Genomic DNA, 18,729 nt, shown 5'->3' on the forward strand with positions numbered 1-18,729 from the left:
TTCATTTTTATTTATATAGCGCTAAATCAGGATAACGCAAGGTGCTTTATATTGTAAGGTGAAGACACTACAGAGAAAACCAAAGCAATTAGGTGAACCCTTATTAGCAAACACTCTGGCAACGGGGGGGTGGAAAACCTCAATTTTAACAGGAGGAATTCTCTGACAGAAGCAGACTCAGGGAGGGGCAGCCATCTACTGCAAATGTTTGGAGCAGAGGGGAAGGGAGACAGGGCAAAAGACAGCCAGAGAGTAATAATAACTAAACAATTCAAATAATTAAACTACTAAAAACATTTTTAGTGGAGAGTGAAAAAAGGTGAGTGTGGAAGAAACACTCAGCGCATCTGTCACGGCAGTGTAACGGACTCGGCGCGGACTGAGGAAGCACGGTTCAAACAGTTCTTTATTAATGACACTGGTGCGCTATATACATGTGAAGGGGTGGAAACACCAGGGCCCCGAGGGTCAACAGGTTGGGGAAACACACGTCTTCGTACTCCCTCCTCTCCTGGTCCGAACAATCTCCACACAAGCAGCTCACTTTCACTCACCCCAGGCGTCACAAAGAGGGCAGATCCAGATAAACCTATTTACAGAGACGTGGATTAGTCAAAGGCAAGTACGGGAACAACAGAATCGCTATAGAGCCGGGCAATACTAACAAGAGTAGCTCAATGTTCCAGCGGCGAGTAGTTCAGAGCCCCTGCCTTAAGAAGAGCCAGAGATCAACTGCAAATCACCGGTGATCAGCTGCAGGTGCGTAGGCCAAGGGCGGGAGCCCAATCTGAGCTCCGCCCAGGCAGACAGGCAAGAGAGAGAGCATGGCGAGGAGAGCAGAGAGAGCAAAACAACAAACACTTGTGGCCACACTGGGCTGGCCGGGGAGGCACAGGGACCATGACAGCATCATGGGAAGCCCTCCAGGATCCTAGGCCTACTAATGGGCAGTTCAGGCTTACCTGATCTAGACTTAACTATAAACTGAAATTAAAGAGGGTGCTTGTCTTTTAAGAGCTGATTGCACAGAAGAAGGCCCTGAAAGCTGAAGTAAGCTTTGAGCAGTCTGAAAGTGAAAAGCACTAATGGAGTGATATGGTACAATGACGGGTCCTGATTGTTCAAGAGCTTGTATGTGAAATATTTCTGTATGTATATCAAAGTCTACCTGACATGTTCTTTCACTGTGAAAACAATAAACACAAGTAATGAGAGAACTGGAACTGGTAATTACGAATTTCCTGTTTATAAGATTCTTCAACACCAGATTAACTCCTGCACTCTTCTGAATGTCTTTGGATTTCAGGGGAAACTCCGCTGCAGAAGTTGTACATAGGATGAGTGAGTAAATGTGCTTCCTCCCCCTGCTTCCTTCACAGGAAGACATTTCCAGTGAAAGGAGTAAGGGAAAAAAGAGGGCACTAAGCCTGGTTTTTCTTATCATGTCATGCTTATTCACTGAAAGAACATCATAATTGATAAAAAAAAAAAAAAGCACACCCAAACCTCCTTTAACATCCAACTTGTCTTCTTACATTAAACTTGTCTCAGTCCTGTGTAAGCCCCAGTAGAAAGTGTTTCTCCCCCGCTGATGAAATAAGTAACGCTTGTAAACCACTTAAAATATATATCTTGTGCTAAACATAATTAAGGCTGGTGTAATGTCCTCCCTTGTGTTTGTTATTGTTGGAATCACTTCAGTGTGTGAGGCTGGCTGTTTAGCTGTTCTTTAAAGACCTTTCATATTGTACACTTTTAGCCCTGCGATAGACCGGCAGCATGTTCAGGAGTACCCCGCTTCTCATCCCATGATAGCTAAGATAGGCTCCAGCAGCCACCCGCAAGCCTGATAGGATCTCCATTATCTTGAGCTAAAATCAAATTCAAATTCAAATTACTGGATGAATGGATAAAAAGTAACACATGTAACCATTTTTCTCAGCAAAACAATATTCTTCTATGATGTTTATAAATAGCTATGATGTAACAAATTAATAAATCATCAAAGTAGCTTGACTCGTCAAAAAATGTGATTTGGAAATCTTGGACATTCTGAAATCCCTTTTCTTACTGGAAGGAATGCATTGCTTTCCTGTGAAGCTGCGCTTAGAGCAGGCCTTTCCTTTATGGCATAATCCCCACAGTCATGTGCACAACAAGAACTTCCGATGAACAAGCCTGACACCACGCTTTTTTTCCAAGTTGCCATGGGGAAAATCTGCGCATATAAAAACACTTCCAGAGGAAACATCTGCCCTTTTTATGGTCACAAGAGTTCATGATGAACTGCAAAACTTTCAAAACAAGTTCAACATGGTGTTTCATTTCCTTTATATCCTTTTATTTGGTAAACTCAGCAAAACTGCTTGAATAAGTTCAAAACTACATGACTACAAGATCTAACGGTCTTTTCAAGAAAACATTGTAAACAAATGTCAAGATGTGACCCTGTGAAGACTTCCCAAAACTGGTGCCAGGAGTCTAGCGGTCCATCTGAACAAAAGGCTCTTATACTTAAACAGATATACGTGTGTTTGCTATACCATATATCAGCAAGAGAAGATACGACCTCTCCTAGAAGGTGTGTGATCTATGCCAGAACCCTCTGAAGAGGAGTGAACGCACCCCCCTCTTCATGTTACACAGAGTTGTTACAGACCTCCTAGGATGAGACATTCTTTCAATCTACAAATGGTTACATACTTCTAAGCATATATATAAATATATATTTCTGGGCATAAATGACAATCCAACAATACAAATCTAACAAAAACACTTCCACTTTGGTAGAGCTGATGGTGTTATAGGAAGGAAGACTAACTGATGTGCTGAATCGGTGGCAAAGATTAAGAGGTGTGGCCCAATACTATTGACCGAAGTGTCAAAAGAAGAGCTTCAAGAAGACTGTTCCTAAAATCTATTTATAGAAATGACAATGAAAACTTGCCTGGAGCTCAGGCTGTGTTGAGGAATAAATGTGGCGACACTAAATGTCAACTTTCAAGTTCACTGGAATTCTGCAAACACATTTTTTCCTTACAGTGTATGCCCAAGTATGTTTGCACACGTTTCAATAAATCATTGCATCTATTTATCATTAATATATAAAATATAAATATGTGTAGTTCAGGTCTCTTGCGCAGCCCTGTAGTTTATAGATAATATATTATAACAATGTAAGCACACCCCCTTTAATCCAACCCTAAGTAAACGCTACACTTTCAACAAGCGCTTCTTGATGACGTAAGTGGCTGCATTGCGCCTGGCGTTGTCCTTGGATACGGGATTTCTCCTCTTAGCTTGTTTCGCTAAGAAGATTGGACTCCGTCTTTGCTCGCTTGGCTGATGTTTTGTCGGTGTAGGCTCACAGAAGTTGCCTCTTAGTATAACTGATAGGAGTGGGACAGCATGAGCGGTATCGACTACAGCGTGTGGGACCACATCTACGTGTCAGACGATGAAGATGTCACGTGCCCGTTCGTGGACACTCCGAGCTTGTTCAGAATGAGACACCGGGTCAGCAGTGACAGTAGTGCTAGCCGTGAAGTTTGGAGTGCTACACCTGGTTAGTCTTCCCACTAGTAAACCTGTAGTAGCAAACCGAGAGGGAGTAGACAGTTTGAGCAGCCGGTGTTACTTATGTGTAAATATACAGCGGATATACGCAATTCGGCTGCAGGCTTATTTTAAGCCTTTAGTTTCGTAAAGGCAGCCACCGATAGAGAAAGAAAAAGCAACGCTGTGTGTGAGATAGTGAGGTAATTCTGTAAAGTTTTGGGGGGTTTCCATATACTTTGCTGTTGGGTAACATCAGGTTATTTTAAAAGGGGAAATTACTTGAAATCCTTTAGCATCTGAAACATGGTAAACAACAAGGCATTTGAAGGAAGAAGGCAAAAAAAAAAAAAAAAATACTAAAAGAGGAAGACAGCTCTTAAAGAGAAGTCCACTGCCAAATTAACAACAACAAAAAATGTTTCCAAAGTCAAAAAAAGAACCACTAGAAGAGATTAAAAGTTTACTTTAAATGATCAAAACATACAAATGAAACCTGCAGTGTCATTTAACAGGAAATGTAACATGTAGCATGTAAAGATCTGCTCCTGATCTCCAAAGTAATAATAGGCTTTCCTGGAGCTTTCAGTCCCCTCCTACACTCTGCTTGATGAGCTTTTCCTGAGCTTTCTAATGCACTCTCAGAGTCTTCATCTCTTTAATGGTAAACACATTAAAAGTATGCTCATCTAAAATGTGTATTGTACACTGAAGAGATGTCACATGTTTAATGTTCGACAGCAGTTTTACTTCTCTGCTTTTCATTTTAAGTTTGAAATGCATGCCAGGATTTTGAGAAGAAAATTAATCTAAATGACATTAGTTAGAAGGTAAAAAGGAGTTTGTGTAAGTAAGATTAAAGTGCGTTTGCTACAGTAACACTGTTGGTCAGACTGTGTCTGTCTGTGGAAACTGGCTCTGATAAGCTTATCTCATTGTTACCGTAGAAAGTGAAAGGTTCTAGAGAAACTTTCATTTCAGTATTTCCCTGGCTTCTGTTGCCTATTGTGTCACCTGTTTGTTTTTTTAACACTTTACAGTTTGAAACATAAAAACTTTCCAGGATAACGGGAAAGTTTTTACATTAACACCACTGTGTTTGAAATGTTAACTGTGGAGAAGAAAATTCCAGTTAGATTTTTTGAACTGTGTGACTGTATAAATGTGACCACATCATGTAAACTCACTCATGCACTTACACAGTGTCAATAAAGCTCCCAAAAGTCAAGGCAAGAATTTGTTCAGAGACTGTTGAACTCAGACTCCAGTTGGAGTTCAATGACCTTGTTTTCCCGTCTGCACTGCAAACACATTTAAAACTAAAAGAGGCCAAAGGGCTGTGAAACAAGCTCTGAGGTCTCATGATTGCGGTTATTTGTCACCTCTGTAGATTTCATTCTTCTGCGTAAGCTGAGCCAATCATGTGCTACCTTTTTCAGTCAGGAAGGAACATGTCATGGAGACACATGAGATATGTGAAAAAAAAATGGCAACACAGCTTCTGTAAATAGAACATTTCAGCAGTCAGTGCACTCTGTGCTGCTGTTTATTTTTAATGTGACTGCTTGCGCTGCCAAAAAAAAAAAACCCAAGCACATGCAGTTCATCTGTAAGGTTTGGGCTGCAGTACAACCTTGTACTAAAGTACCACTCAACAGGTTTCCATAGATATTATGTTCTGTTGGACACGAGTTACCATGGTGATAAAGCTTGGTTGAAGAGCACCACCTTCGACACAATAACAACTCTTAACGGTAGATTCACACAGGGAGAAATAAAACAAAATAATGTGATGCTATAAATATATCCAGCTGTTTCTATGTGCAGTGTTGAGCAAAAGTCTGAATCTGTGCCTTTGTTCTATTCAGGTATGCTTTTACTGCACTGGCAGTGTTTTTGAGATCAGTGTCGTGGTGAAAAATGAAGCCGATAGCTGAACTGCAAATGAGTGAAAAAGCAGTTAGTGTCCTAAGAAAATCCTTTAAACCTTTAAGAAATCCTGAAGAGCTATTACTCAAGACCACTTTTAAAAAGGACAAGAAACTCTGGCCCCTGGAAGCAAAACATAAAGAAAAGAGTAGTAGCCCAGAACTTTTTTCACTGTTCTTTTAAGCCTGTTATTAGCACACAGTACCTTTAATATAACGGTCAACCAACAAATCATCAGTGCATACACACAAGCACTACAGATATCACGTTAGATATACTAAAAAGAAACGTGTCAAAGCCAAAACTGTAGCAACCAAAGCACGGCCGTGTCATCTCAATGATATTCTTTTTGGCAGCGGTCAGTCAAAGAGCATACAAACATGCTCGTTTGCTCTTCTTTTTAAATGCAGTCGTGCGCTACCAGAAGTACCAGATATTATTCTTGACCACTTCACTACCAGAAGTGGTCAAGAATAATATAATCTATAATCTATTATAACACAGCTCAGTCTTTCTTTTTTGTGGCTCAGAGAAAATATTGTGAGGCAACTTAAACTTATTGACCTTTGATCTTTCTCCTACATCAGGTATTGATTTTTTCTGTAGTTTTTAAATTCATTAAAATTCTTTAAAACTACAGAAAAGCAGTACCTGATGCAGGGAACTGCATTTGTACTTTTTTCCTATTATGCCATCTTTAAAGTGGGCCTGCAAAGCCCTTTTTCAGCTTCAGCTTTTTATTCTTAGACTTTGGAAGACTAGCTTGACATGATTCATAGATTAAAAATTTTCTCATTGACCATAAACAGCACCTCACTGCGTCCACTTCCTTGCTTTAAAGTCAGATTTCATCTGATTGGCTGCACCATTAAAAGCAGAAGGTTTAAATAGCTGGTGGGTGGGGCTTATGGTCTCACTGCCAAACCTACATGCCTGAGGTAACCATATTAGGATATCATTTGTCTTTGATAACAAACAGTCTGAAGTATAGTAAAAAACTGCCAGAGATTGAGCGATTAAAGGCGTGTCAGCTCTCTGGGTTACATACACTCACAGTGGGCCAACATTAAATTTGACACATTAAACAGGATACTTCTTATTTAAATATACTTATTGTATGTTTTCTCCCTACACAGTGTCCATATAGCTCTTGTCTTGGTGTCCCTGTTTCACTTTTAAATCACTTGTGCTTTCAGCTCGGTCTCTGCCTCATGTTTATTTTACTTTTGTCTCTTTGCTCCCGTCCACTCGGGACCTCCACAACAGAGCCGGCTGGAGAAAATGGTAGAGTTTCAGCAGAGAGGGGAAGACCTGGAAACCAGCTTTGCAGAATGCAGGAGGCTATTAGAGGAAGCCCAGGGACGACTTGCATACCTAGAAGAAAGAATGAGGGAAGGAGGTGAGGATAAGGAGAGGGAGGCTGAGCTGAAAAAAGTCCAGACAGAAATAAAGAAACTGAAACAGGATGAGAAGTCCTTTGAGAAATTGCTAGAAGAACACCAAAAAGAAGAGAAGAAGCTGCCCTGGAATGTAGACACTATCAGCAAGGATGGTTTCAGCAAGGTAACGCAGGCCATCTGGGCCGCAGGATTTGTCAACTTTTCAGTTTCCTGATTTACATGTTGTCTTATCTTACTTTGCAGAGTGTGCTGAACTTTAAGCCTTTATCAAAGGAGGAAACTGGGGAGGAAAAGGTGGGGAACCACAAGAACTTTCTGAGGAAGTATGGGAAAGAAATCAAACTCTTTGGTAAGTGAGCTGGTTGTGTTTGTTGTGTTTCCCCCTATACTCCCACACAATGTTCTGCCTCACTACTTCCCTTATCTCGCTCTCTTCCACTGCTCTCCTCCTCCACCCGGTGGAAAATACGTGTCATTCGGAGTCTACAAATACATTTTTACTCATTGTCCCAGAGGTTTCAAAGACACTAAATTTATCATGGGCTCTGGACAGTCCTGTAGCTACAAGTTGTTAAATGTGTTGTAACGTGCAGTTTCTACTGATTGATAGCTCCATGTTCATAAGGTGCATGTTCATAAGAAACACTGAATGAGTGAGCTTCTTTACAGTGACAAAAAAGTGGATGGTTTACTGGTCTGGCCCACTTAAGATCACAGAGAGCCGGATGTGACCTGCTCTAAACCGACACAGCTTTTACTTGCAGTTTACTAACAGGATATAACCAATAAAATTTTTTTTATTTTTTTTTTTGTGTCCCGTTTGGATCTTTAGCCATCAGAATTGTTGTCTTAAGGCCAAGAAAGATGCCAAGCGGATTTATTTTACCAAGTGGATCATCATGGCCTTGCCATATTGGTCCATTTGATTGACCTTTATTAGAATTATGTATTTATTTTATATTCAGTTGCTACAAACGGGACAGGACAGGGAGAAAGAATGAAAGAAAGAGAGGGAGAGAAAGAAAACCAAAGGGGAGAAGAGACGGTGAGAAGGGGGGGAAGAAAAACAAAAAAACAAAACAAAAAAAAAACACCTCGGTCACCTGTATGGAGAAAAAAACAGAAGAGAAAGCAAACAACAAAGAGCAACATAGTAAAAAAAAACAGCACCATCACAATAAACTAGCTAGCAGTAGATATCAGTAGATACTAAATAATAAACGATATTGTGCAGCACGCAAGATAGACAGCGCACAATGTGCTTTGAGGCAGCAGCCAAGAAAGCTGTAGTCCGCGTCTGTGAATACCCGTGTGCACACCTGTGTGCATACCTGTGTGGATCAGCATGCTTGCATTCCAAAGGTTTCTCCATGTAACGATCTGCTAGGGAGTGTGGGGGGGCCACAGCCCCGTCCTCCAGGGTATGAAGCAGGTATGGAGGAGATCAAAACTCCAGACATCCAGAGGCCCCCAGAACACAAGAGACCAAGGAAGACCAACAGAGGGGCAGCCACGCCACTGTCCCAGTAAGAGCTGAGGAGAGTCCCAGATGAGGGCTCACTCAGCAGCCGCGGAGCAGAAGCCAGGGGGAGTTGCAGTGACGCGCCCATGAGCTCCGCCGGCAGCCAGCCGTGCCTGAGTGACCGAGCCCCAGGCCGAGAGGCCGGGGGCACCCCACCTCCGAAGTGGCCCGAGCGAGCCCCAGGCTCCAGGCCCCGATAAGCGGCCGTCAAGGAGTGAGCCGGTGTGTACCCGGACGCCCACCCCCACACACAAAGAACCACTAACGCACCGATGTCTGAGGGAGTCCGCCACTGGCAGGGGAAGTGGTGGTGGGTGGAGATAGGCCTCCAAACCTTGGAGGGCCTGAGATGTCCCCAGAGAGGTGGCGTCTGATACCCAACCTGACATATAGACACAGACATACAGGCACACACAGATACAAACATCCATTCCCACCCTCATGCTCTCATATGCACTTACTGCACCCAGACCCAGGTGGTGTTACCCTTTTCCCTGCGGTGGGGAGAGGCAGACCGCCCCGACTCCGCAGCAGCAGGGAGGCCCCACACTCCAGACCGCAGTCGGACGGCCAACTCCTCCTAGCCCCCCCGCTCCAGCAGGCCGCAGAGAACGGGGGTGAGAGAAGACTCCAAACCTCCCTCCGCCCGCTCATTGTAGTGTTGATGCATGTGTGTTCTAAGGTGCAATTAAAACCCAGGAGGGCATGGAGCTACCTGCCAGAGAGCAGCAGGTAAGCGCATGGTCCCTCCTGCTAGCCCTCAATGTCTACGTGTATTTAAAATTGAGAGGTGGGCAACGACGCCAGGGGTGAGGTGACCACCCTGATGGTAATTTGGACTCCGTGTATCGTGCCCACCCCCAAGATCCTATATGTATGTGTAATGAGAGTGTGAGTAATGTGAATGTCTAAGTTGTGGGATAAAATTGAGGCAGAGGCAGCCAGAAGGGGACAGAGGGGGGGGGGTAGCCTCCTCTGCACCCTGGTGACATACCCCTACTCCAAGGCCCTGCATGTGTGGGTGGTTGTGGTGCAGCGGGAAGGGGGAGGCAGCTGGAGATGGGGAGGGAAGGAAGGGAGGGGCAGGTGACCCCTCCCTGGGGCCAGCTCCCCCGCTGACCCCAGTAGGCACTCCCATACTCCGCGACCCGCCAGGGAAAGGGGGCCCAGGCCCATCCAGACCGGGGCCCAGCGCAGCAGCGCCCCCCGGCCCCACAGAGCCCGGGACAGTCCACCCAACCCCACCACAGAGAAAACTGCACCCACCCCACCATCCACTCATCTTCCAGACTACATGAGACAATAGACGCCCAGGCTGAGATTTATCTTTCCAAAGGAATTTGGAAATATATGAATCCAGAGATCTGAACCAATCTTGTGATGGTTTGTTAGGGATCATCAAAAATAAGTAATTTATTTTTGGCAAGATCATCATTTTTATAGTGGCGACCCTTCCCATGAGTGATATGGGTAAAGATTTCCATCTAGTCAGATCGCCTTCTACTTTCTTTAGAAGTGGGATGTGGTTTAATTTAGTTAAGTCTGAAAGCTTAGGAGAAACATTAATACCTAAATATTTAATATTTCCGGATTGCAGTGGGGCAGGAGCAGTTAATGGGGAGAACTGTAGATTTTGGCCAGTTAATTGAATAATCTGAAACTCTTGAAAACCAGTTTATTAGAGTAATTACCTCAGAGAGGTTGGTTTGTGTGTTTTGCAGAAAAAGCAACACATCATCCGCATAGAGACTGATTTTATGTTCTATGTTCTTACATTTTATGCCCTTAATTGTTGTAGCCTGTCTAAATGCTGCTGCTAGAGGTTCGATAAAAATTGCAAAAAGTGAAGGGGAGAGTGGGCATCCCTGTCTGGTGCCCCTCAGGAGACAGAAGCTGGAGGATGTCTGGTCATTTGTTCTGATACGAGCTGTTGGGGAATTGTATAATATTCTTATCCAGTTTATGAAAGAGTTTCCAAAACCAAATTTGTGTAAAGTTGCGAATAAAAATTTCCAGTTAACTCTGTCAAATGCTTTTTCTGCATCTAGGAGATAATATTATGGTTTCGATGTTTTTATTGTATGAGTAGTCTATTAAATTAAGTAATCTACGAGTGTTTGTTGAGGAGTGCCGACCTTTTATGAAACCAGTTTGGTCAGGATGAATTAAGAGGGGGGTTATTTTCTCTAATCTCTTTGAGAGAGCTTTGCAGATTATTTTAAGGTCTACATTTAAAAGAGAAACTGGACGATAGCTTGAGGGAAATAAAGGGTCTTTGCCTGGTTTTAGCAGGAGACTAATGTTGGCAGAATTCATATTTGGTGGTAGTCTGCCCTTTTCCTCGATTTCCTGCAACATTCCGTGGAATACTGGTGCCAGAATTGTCCAGAATTCTTTGTAGAATTCTGCAGGGAAGCCGTCTGGACCTGGAGCCTTATTATTGGGCATACTTATCAGGGCTTCCTGGAGTTCACTTGGCATCAGTGGCGAATCCAATTCCATTGCTTGACTGTCTAGTAATTTTGGAAGAGTTACGTTGTCAAGAAACAGATCAATTTCATTTTTAGATGGGTTTATTTGTGGTGAGTATAAAGTTTCATAGAAATCCCTAAAAATGTTGTTTATTCTTCCAGGGTCATATATTGTGTTCCCCGATAAATCTTTAGCAGCACATATAGTTGTTTTTTCTTTATTTATTTTTAACTGGTTAGCTAGAAATCGACCTGATTTGTTACTGTGTTCAAAATTCTGCAAGCGAAGTCTTTGTATAAGGAATTGTGTTTTTTTATTAATAGTTTCATTTAATTCTAATTTTGTCTTGCGTATTTTGTTCAATGTTTCCTGATCTTGGTCGCACGCGTAGGCTTCTTCTAGTGATTTGATGGTTTTTTCTAATTCCTGAATATTTTTGTTTTCTTCTTTCTTTTTGTGTGATGAGAAAGAAATTATTTTAGCTCTCATCACAGCTTTCCCTGCTTCCCATAGAACAGAAGCAGATATTCCGGGAGTGTCATTAAAGTCTAAATATGAAGTCCATTCCTTTTTAAAATATTTAATAAAGTCTTCATCTTTAAGCAATGATGTATTAAATCTCCAGTTTTTACTTGGCGTAGTATTATTCTTGTGCATTAGTGTTAAAGATACAGGAGCATGATCGCTGACAGCTATAGGATGAATCTCAGTGTCTGAAATGTCACACAGCAGTGAGCTGCTGACCAGAAAATAATCCAGACGAGAGTAAGAGTGATGAACATGCGAGAAAAAAGTATATTCCTTACTGTTGGGGTGAAGGGAGCGCCATGCATCGCGAAGGCCAAAGTCGCTCATATACTGTTTGATTATATTTGTGGATTGACAATTGCGCTGAGTTCCTGTTGTGTTGAGCCTATCCATGTCTTCATTTAGTCCAAGGTTGAGGTCACCGCCAAGAATGAGTGTGCAATCGAGGTGTTCAGAGAGTGTACTAAAAAATCCGTGGAAGAATGAGGGTTCATCAACATTTGGACCATATATACTTTCAATACATAGTTTTTTGTTCAATATTGATAGATTAATAATTAGAAATCTACCCTCTGGATCTATAACTGTATCGAGTACTGTAAAATTAACATTTTTATGTATTAAAATTGCTACTCCCCGTTGTCTAGAATTATAACAGGCTGCAAACACGTTAGGAAACTCAGGTGTTTTAAGTTAGTTTAAACCTGTGACAGGTCTGTGAGTTTCTTGTAATAAAACAACATCTGCCTGTAGTTTTTTAAGCTGGTTAAATATCTTTAACCTCTTTCCTCTTTCCAATTAAATTTTTTTAAGTGTGGATTTCCTGTTTGTAAAATTATGCTTGGAGTGACATTAACAGGACCACACCCAGTAAAATATATCCTGAAGGGACTTCCACTCGCTCAGATTGCCTGCTGATTAAATGCCTTCAGCTTTTGTGTGCCAGAGTTCTTCTGAAACTAAACAAACTGGGGAGGGGTCATGGAGAAGGAGGGTGTTGGGTCTGTGTTTCCACAAGCCCCGCTAATTCTAGAGAATTTCTTTCATCATAGTTAAAACAATGTACAAATGGTAAACATAAAAATGACAATCATTTAACAATTCACTCTAACAGAGGGAGTATGTTTTTAACTGCGTCACATAGAAACGGATAAAGAGTAAAATTTAGTGTCCACACACTTTCTTAAAAAGAGTCCCCTTTTCCTATCTTAGAAGCTGTCGATTTTTACGACTTATCTTATCAGCCCATATTAATGTTAATAATTATTATTGTTGTCACAGACTTAATGGAGTTCCCCTTAAAATGGGTTGTGTAAGCAGTCAAATATTTCTAAAAAAGGGATGAGTTGAGTACCAAGAACAGCAGTGATTTCGCAACTGGAGCCAGTATTTCAGTAACTGAAAGCAAAGGACTTACAAAGTGTTTGCTTTGTAAGTCCTTATACACACTGTTATACACAGTATACACTGTTACTGTAGTGGGTATTCATAATAAACATGGACAAAGTTTCAAACAATGAAGTTAGCATAGGAAAAAAAGCTCAGGCTTTACGCTGCTCTGAACATTTTTCATACTCTTGCTCCTGATGTCACTGGCAGTGGATATCCCAATACTGTTTATTAAGAGCACAATAGTGGCTGTGAGTAGAGATGGCACGATACCACTTTTTTATGTCCGATACCGATACCGATATCATAAATTTGGATATCTGCCGATACCGATATGAATCCGATAGTGTTTTTTAATCAACAAAACTGTTTTTTAAAATATCTTGCTGCATTTTGCAAGTCTGCAAGTTCATACTCAAGTTTAAAACAACAACTACACTAAAGCTATTCTGTTATACCTGTATACAAAAAAAATATTTCATAGTTCAGCAATACTGATCAATCTAATAAACTTAGACCTACACCATCCTCCCTATTCTGGTATTTTAAAGAGTACTTAGCGTAAATATTAAGCAACCTAACTAATAGGGTTCCAACTCCCAGCAACAACAAAAATAAATAAATAAAAAATAGGGAACCACCCCTCACGCTCCACCTCATGATGCTTAATCAACGTAATCAACCTTAATTTGATGCAGTGTGGAAAAAAAATGCACAGAAATCAATTATTTTTCAAGAAATATTAAATAGATTCAACATCTTTCTTCAACAAAATTGCAGACTGCACAGATGGTACCTTCCCAAAGGAAAATGTACTATAGCTTACTAGGATATATATATTAGACTTAATAGTCACTATATACAGTAATTGACTTCTATTCATTTTACATCAAATTAAAACTTTGGGTGTCAGATAATTATTTATTAAAAGCTAGACATTTTAAATGAGAATAAGAAAGAAAAGTATGTCTTTGTGCCCCCTTTTCCCAGTTAATGCCCTATCGGCCCCCCTGGCTAAACTTTGCTAGATCCGCCCCTGCACAGTTACCAGCCGTCAGCTACGTAGAAAAAGATCCTGGTGTAGAAAGTAATATTAAATAAATTGTAACAACAGCTTATCAAGCTTAAACGTGCTGCTGTTGTTCAGCCGCTGGTTTGCTCTTTCTGGCGCAAAGTGGACCAAAAACAAACGAGAGACAGACTCGCGACAGAAAAGCCGATCAGCTGATTTAAGCAGTTTCACGATTGAAGTAGCAGCCGGAGAGCGAGAGGCAGTCGCTCGTTAAGCTTAACGTGGGATTGCTTTACAAACATTCAGAGATGGACTTACACACTTGCTTTACTTCTCTCGGGATAACTTTGTCGGAGATGAAATGCCAGGTTGCTAGCGAAGCTCCAAATGCTATCCAGACCACCGACAGGTCCCGCATGCCACAGCTGCTCTATCACGTGATGCATACTGCTCCGACGTTCTGAGGCGAGTTACGGCGTGTTGCAAGTTTTGTGAGGTGCTTTCGTGATATTTAATGGATCGGATTACATTTTTTATTTTTCTCCGATATCCGATCCAGTAATTTAGGTCAGTATCGGACTGATACCGATACGTAATATCGGATCGGTCCATCTCTAGCTGTGAGCAGAAGAAATAACCAGCTGCTATGTTTATGAGAGCAGCTATTCAAAAGGAAGCTGGCTAAAATAAAGGGGAAAGAGCATTTTAATGGTGGTGACAGTGGGTGAGAAGAATTTTCCTGAGAACTGACAAAGCAATGAAAAGAAGTCCAAGATCTCATTTTGTAAGATCTAAAAATATTGAAGCTGATCTCTATTTCCATTCTTTTTTCAATCATATAACTTCTGGAGATGTGCTTGTGCTCAGCATAATGCTCAATACGATGGCGTCTTCCAGGGATGCTGCGGCGCTGGGATGACAGTCAGCAGTATCTGTCAGACCACCCGCACCTGGTGTGCGAAGAGACTGCTAATTACCTTGCTGTCATCTGTATCGAGTATGAGATAGATGAGGTGAGTGCAGTGAGGAGCGTGTGAGTGCGTGTTGAGGTTGAAATTCAGGCAGGTAGAGCCTTCAAAACTCTCAATATGCTTGCAGAAACACGCCCTGATGGAGCAGGTGGCCCACCAAGCCATCGTCATGCAGTTCATCTTGGATTTGGCTCGGACGCTGAAAGTTGACCCAAGAGGCTGCTTCAGACAGTTCTTCTCAAAGATCAAGGTATGCTACTTAAACATGCCTTACTGTGCAGTCGCTATGCTCAAGAGAATTCAATCATTGTCATATGCGTGCATGTCCATGTCAGACTCTAGATAAGTCGTACCAAGATGCATTTGAGCATGAGCTGGAGATGCTAAAGGAGCGGGTCCGCAGTTCTGCACAGACTCGTATGGAGAATGCTGTGAAAGAGTTGGAGGAGGAGGAAATACAGAAGAGACTGGGCCCAGGTTGTTTGGACCCTGTAGAGGTCTATGAATCGCTACCAAAGGTAGGCCATACATGCAGACACACTCTGGAGAGAGTTTTGGAACAGCAGTTTTTCATGCAAACTTCCCGCCCCCAGTCTCTTTCCTTGCTCTCTGTTTTCGTATCCCAGAGTTTGTAGCACACTCTCTTTGTTTTTCAGAATAATTCATGGGGCGTGTTTAGAAAGTCAAAGGTTCCTACACACACTGTAAGCTTCTGCAACATTTTATGCAATCGCACACTGCAGCTAAACACCTCACTGTCTTGTTGTTAAATTGCCTCAACTTTTAAACATTGTTAAAGTGTCCTAACTGTACACAGTAGCTCAGACGCTTTGTTTTGGTATACCAGGTGAAGCTAAAAGCCCAGAAAAGTCAAAACTACAAATTAGCTCAGAGAAGCTGTAATTATCCAGTGAGGAGTGGCTAGGAAGTGGAAGAAGAAATAACAGGCTTTTGAAGGATGGACGATGCAGTCTTCTTAAACGTAGATATATTTAGAGAATATAGCTTCTCCTTAACTATTTAAAATTTAACACATTCACACAACAAAGACGAGCTCCTCCTCCTTCATGCTACACTTGACACATGCTAACCCTGTTGTAGTCATAAAGTAAAGGCCTAATTATCCATGCAGTTTATGTTTTTTATAGATAATTACAGTCCTGTTGTTGGAATATTCTTCTCTTACTCGTTTTGTTTTTTGTTCTTTTTAAATCAAACAGACTTCAGCATTAAACCTAACCTTGATAAGTGATTCTACTTTGAACTCACACAACATTATATAATGTTATTCGGGGGGACTTAGTTGGTAATCTTAACTTGCATGTATTGTTCCGGCGTTCTCATTGGATGGATTGTTTATGCACGTTTACTTTAGCTTCACTGACGTTGTGTTTCACAGCCAAGGTTTCTTTTCAAAGACTGAAAGGTCATTAAAAGTCCCTCTCATCTCATGCCATAAAAAAGAAAAGCCTTGTTACTTTGATAATCGTGTAGTTTGTGCAAGTGATCGTGTTGCCATTTGGATAATCAGGTGAGTCGGTAGAATAAAGGTCAGCAGAGTGGACTCCACCTGTCAGACGTGTGTGCAGTGCAAGGTAAACACTAGCAGGTTTACATATGTGCTTCAAATAAGTTATGCTAACGTTTCCTTCTGTTCAAGAAAGCAAGTTCATATTAATATAAAAGGAGAAGAGTGATGAATTTATTGTCTCATAGGAGGTAAAGAGGAGCTTTCATGAGAAGAACATTCAGATGCTGCAAGAAGCTATGAGCAAGCTGGACCCTGAGGTGTGTGTGTGTCTCTGCCTAAAATAATTTATAGTCATTAAAAGCGGCCTGATCAGAAAGTTTCTGTGTTTGTTCTTGCTGTCTCAAACTGTTGTCACCATGTTTTTTCTGTCTATAGGAAGGAAAATACCACCTGAAGAGGTGTATTGACTCTGGATTGTGGGTCCCTGATTCCAGAGGGGATGAGGATGGGGAGGAAGATGGGGACCAGGAAGAGGATTAATAATACTTTATTATAAACCTAGTCAGTGTACCGACTGTGTGTTGTTATATAAGTGTTGTTTCTGGCTGCTTAGTTTTTAAATGTCTCCATGTTAAACTAAATCTAGTCAATTAACTGCATATACATATACTGTGAAATGTGCATTGTATATTTTTTAATAAAGGAGTATTTGAAGGTTAGTTTTAAAGAAGTATTTTTATGAATCAGTTCTTATTATTGTTACTGACAGTATTGACAGATTTATCCCTGCTGTTAATCATCTTTAAAAAGCCAGTTCTCTCAAACATGTTAATACAATCTATGTTTTGAAACTCTATAGTTACTCAGGATGTACTTTTAGTTTCACAGTTGTAGCTGGGTCACGTTTCTCTGCAGCTTATAAAAACACTCTTCTCTCTCAGTATGAACGCTTCATGTCACCGTCCATGTCAGGCGTAAAGAGCAGTTTTTTCTGCTTGGTTGTGTCTGTTGTCCCATTGTGGTCAACAGCGCCACCTAAAGTCGTATTTGGGGAAAGATGGCCGAGGCGGTGTGGTCGACAGCTTTTTTGTGATTGTTGAATCTTAAGTTCATTAAAGATGTAACTGTTAAATAATATATCAACAGAGAATGAGCTGGACACATGCATATAATCTTTATTATTTAGTTAACTTGAAATAAAGTTAATTCATTAATAGATGTGTCGATTGTTGCATTATTTTGATTTATTTATTTATTTTTATTCTTGCGAAACTTCATTAAATTTTTTTATGTTTTGGCAACATAGCTTTGATAAACTGTCGTGCCAGTGAAGCACCATTGGACTGGATTAAATTTGAATTTAAATATCAAGCTAAAGGCACAAGTTAAATGAATAAAGCAAAAAGAAAGATCCTGTACAAACACACATTTTATAGATTTATTCCAGTGACTGAAAAGGAAGTTACACTATATGTTACTCAAGCTCAACAAGTATTGAGTTTAGGTCATAAAAAAGTGTGCTGCTTTGAATTTAAAGAAAGACGTTTAACAGTGAGCAGGCTTATTATGCACTGATGACATCATATGAAATTTTAATACAGATAAATTTAAGTTTAGGGCTTTATAGTTCTTGAGAACATCAGCAGCCATCTGTGCTAACTCAGTGACATGAATCCAACATCTTTGTTTTTAATCCTCTTTCTCCATCTTTACTTCACACAGTCTATCGCAGCTTGTGTAATACCCTTCATAGCATGACAGAGGGCACTTTGATGCTTCACTGTTATCCCACACCCCACCCAAAGTGACATCAGATGGACACACTGAAACAAGAAAAATAGAAAAAAATCACTTTAAAAATAAAGAAAAGTTTACTAGAACGTGTTTAAGCTGGTGTAAGTTTATCTTGCTACTACTATGATTTTTCCAGTTTACAGTGACGGACACAAGACACAATATTTTATGCATATATGCTTGTTTTTATGACAGTGTATCATTGGTATGATGCACCTTATACCATAATACACCATATTATAAGTAAGTTGCCAAATATGCTGGCTCTTATTCAGCTATGTTTGAAACAATTCAGATTGAGCGCCTGAAAATCTGTGGAAACATTATCAGTTTATTGCTGGTTTTTGTGGGCTTTTGTGGTTAGGTGCGGACATTTCAGACTAAAACTGGCAACTGTTTTTATTTATGATCACAAAGCTGAACACAACATTGCCGCTTTGGACATATATTAAGTAAACAGTTTGCTTGATCAACGATTTGATGTTTTAGTCATTAAAATGTTGAATAAAGTCTCCAGCCCATTCAGATCATTTTCTCTTTTTTGACAAACTGACATTTCAGCTCGGGTTTTGCTGCTTGTGTCTACTCTGGAGTTTCTTATGCTGTATTTGTCCCTCGAAGTCTCTCTTACAATAAACTGAGCTTAACTACTGTCCATTTATTTTTCTCTAAGTGCTCTCTCTCTC

The 18,729-nt window shown here is 40.9% G+C and overlaps 1 protein-coding gene across 2 annotated transcripts; it reads left to right on the plus strand.

Annotated features, from left to right (window-relative positions):
* Positions 1 to 3,266: 3,266 nt before the first annotated feature.
* On the plus strand, positions 3,267 to 17,695 carry LOC308394898 (hsp90 co-chaperone Cdc37-like). Of its 2 annotated transcripts, none has more exons than XM_080879502.1 (8): positions 3,267 to 3,516; positions 6,751 to 7,047; positions 7,128 to 7,233; positions 14,705 to 14,820; positions 14,906 to 15,028; positions 15,114 to 15,296; positions 16,495 to 16,566; positions 16,685 to 17,695. In XM_080879502.1, exons 1-8 carry the CDS (start codon positions 3,409 to 3,411, stop codon positions 16,787 to 16,789), a joined length of 1,110 nt encoding a protein of 369 aa, XP_080735628.1. In that variant the 5' UTR covers positions 3,267 to 3,408; the 3' UTR covers positions 16,790 to 17,695. The 2 variants fall into 2 exon arrangements, with proteins under 2 accessions (XP_080735628.1, XP_080735627.1); XM_080879501.1 differs by having other exon boundaries at positions 3,430 to 3,565; positions 16,685 to 17,690.
* The last annotated feature ends 1,034 nt before the right edge of the window (positions 17,696 to 18,729 follow it).

The sequence above is a fragment of the Rhamphochromis sp. 'chilingali' genome (assembly GCF_963969265.1).
Source record: "Rhamphochromis sp. 'chilingali' genome assembly, chromosome: 4".
Lineage (NCBI taxonomy): Eukaryota > Metazoa > Chordata > Actinopteri > Cichliformes > Cichlidae > Rhamphochromis > Rhamphochromis sp. 'chilingali'.

Bases quoted from the DNA above. Each gene is read 5' to 3' on its own strand.
- LOC308394898 (XM_080879502.1), top strand. From the start codon at position 3,409: ATGAGCGGTATCGACTACAGCGTGTGGGACCACATCTACGTGTCAGAC. The intron at 7,048-7,127 runs GTAACGCAGGCC...CTTACTTTGCAG, and splicing joins GCAAGGATGGTTTCAGCAAG to AGTGTGCTGAACTTTAAGCC. The intron at 7,234-14,704 runs GTAAGTGAGCTG...GGCGTCTTCCAG, and splicing joins GAAAGAAATCAAACTCTTTG to GGATGCTGCGGCGCTGGGAT.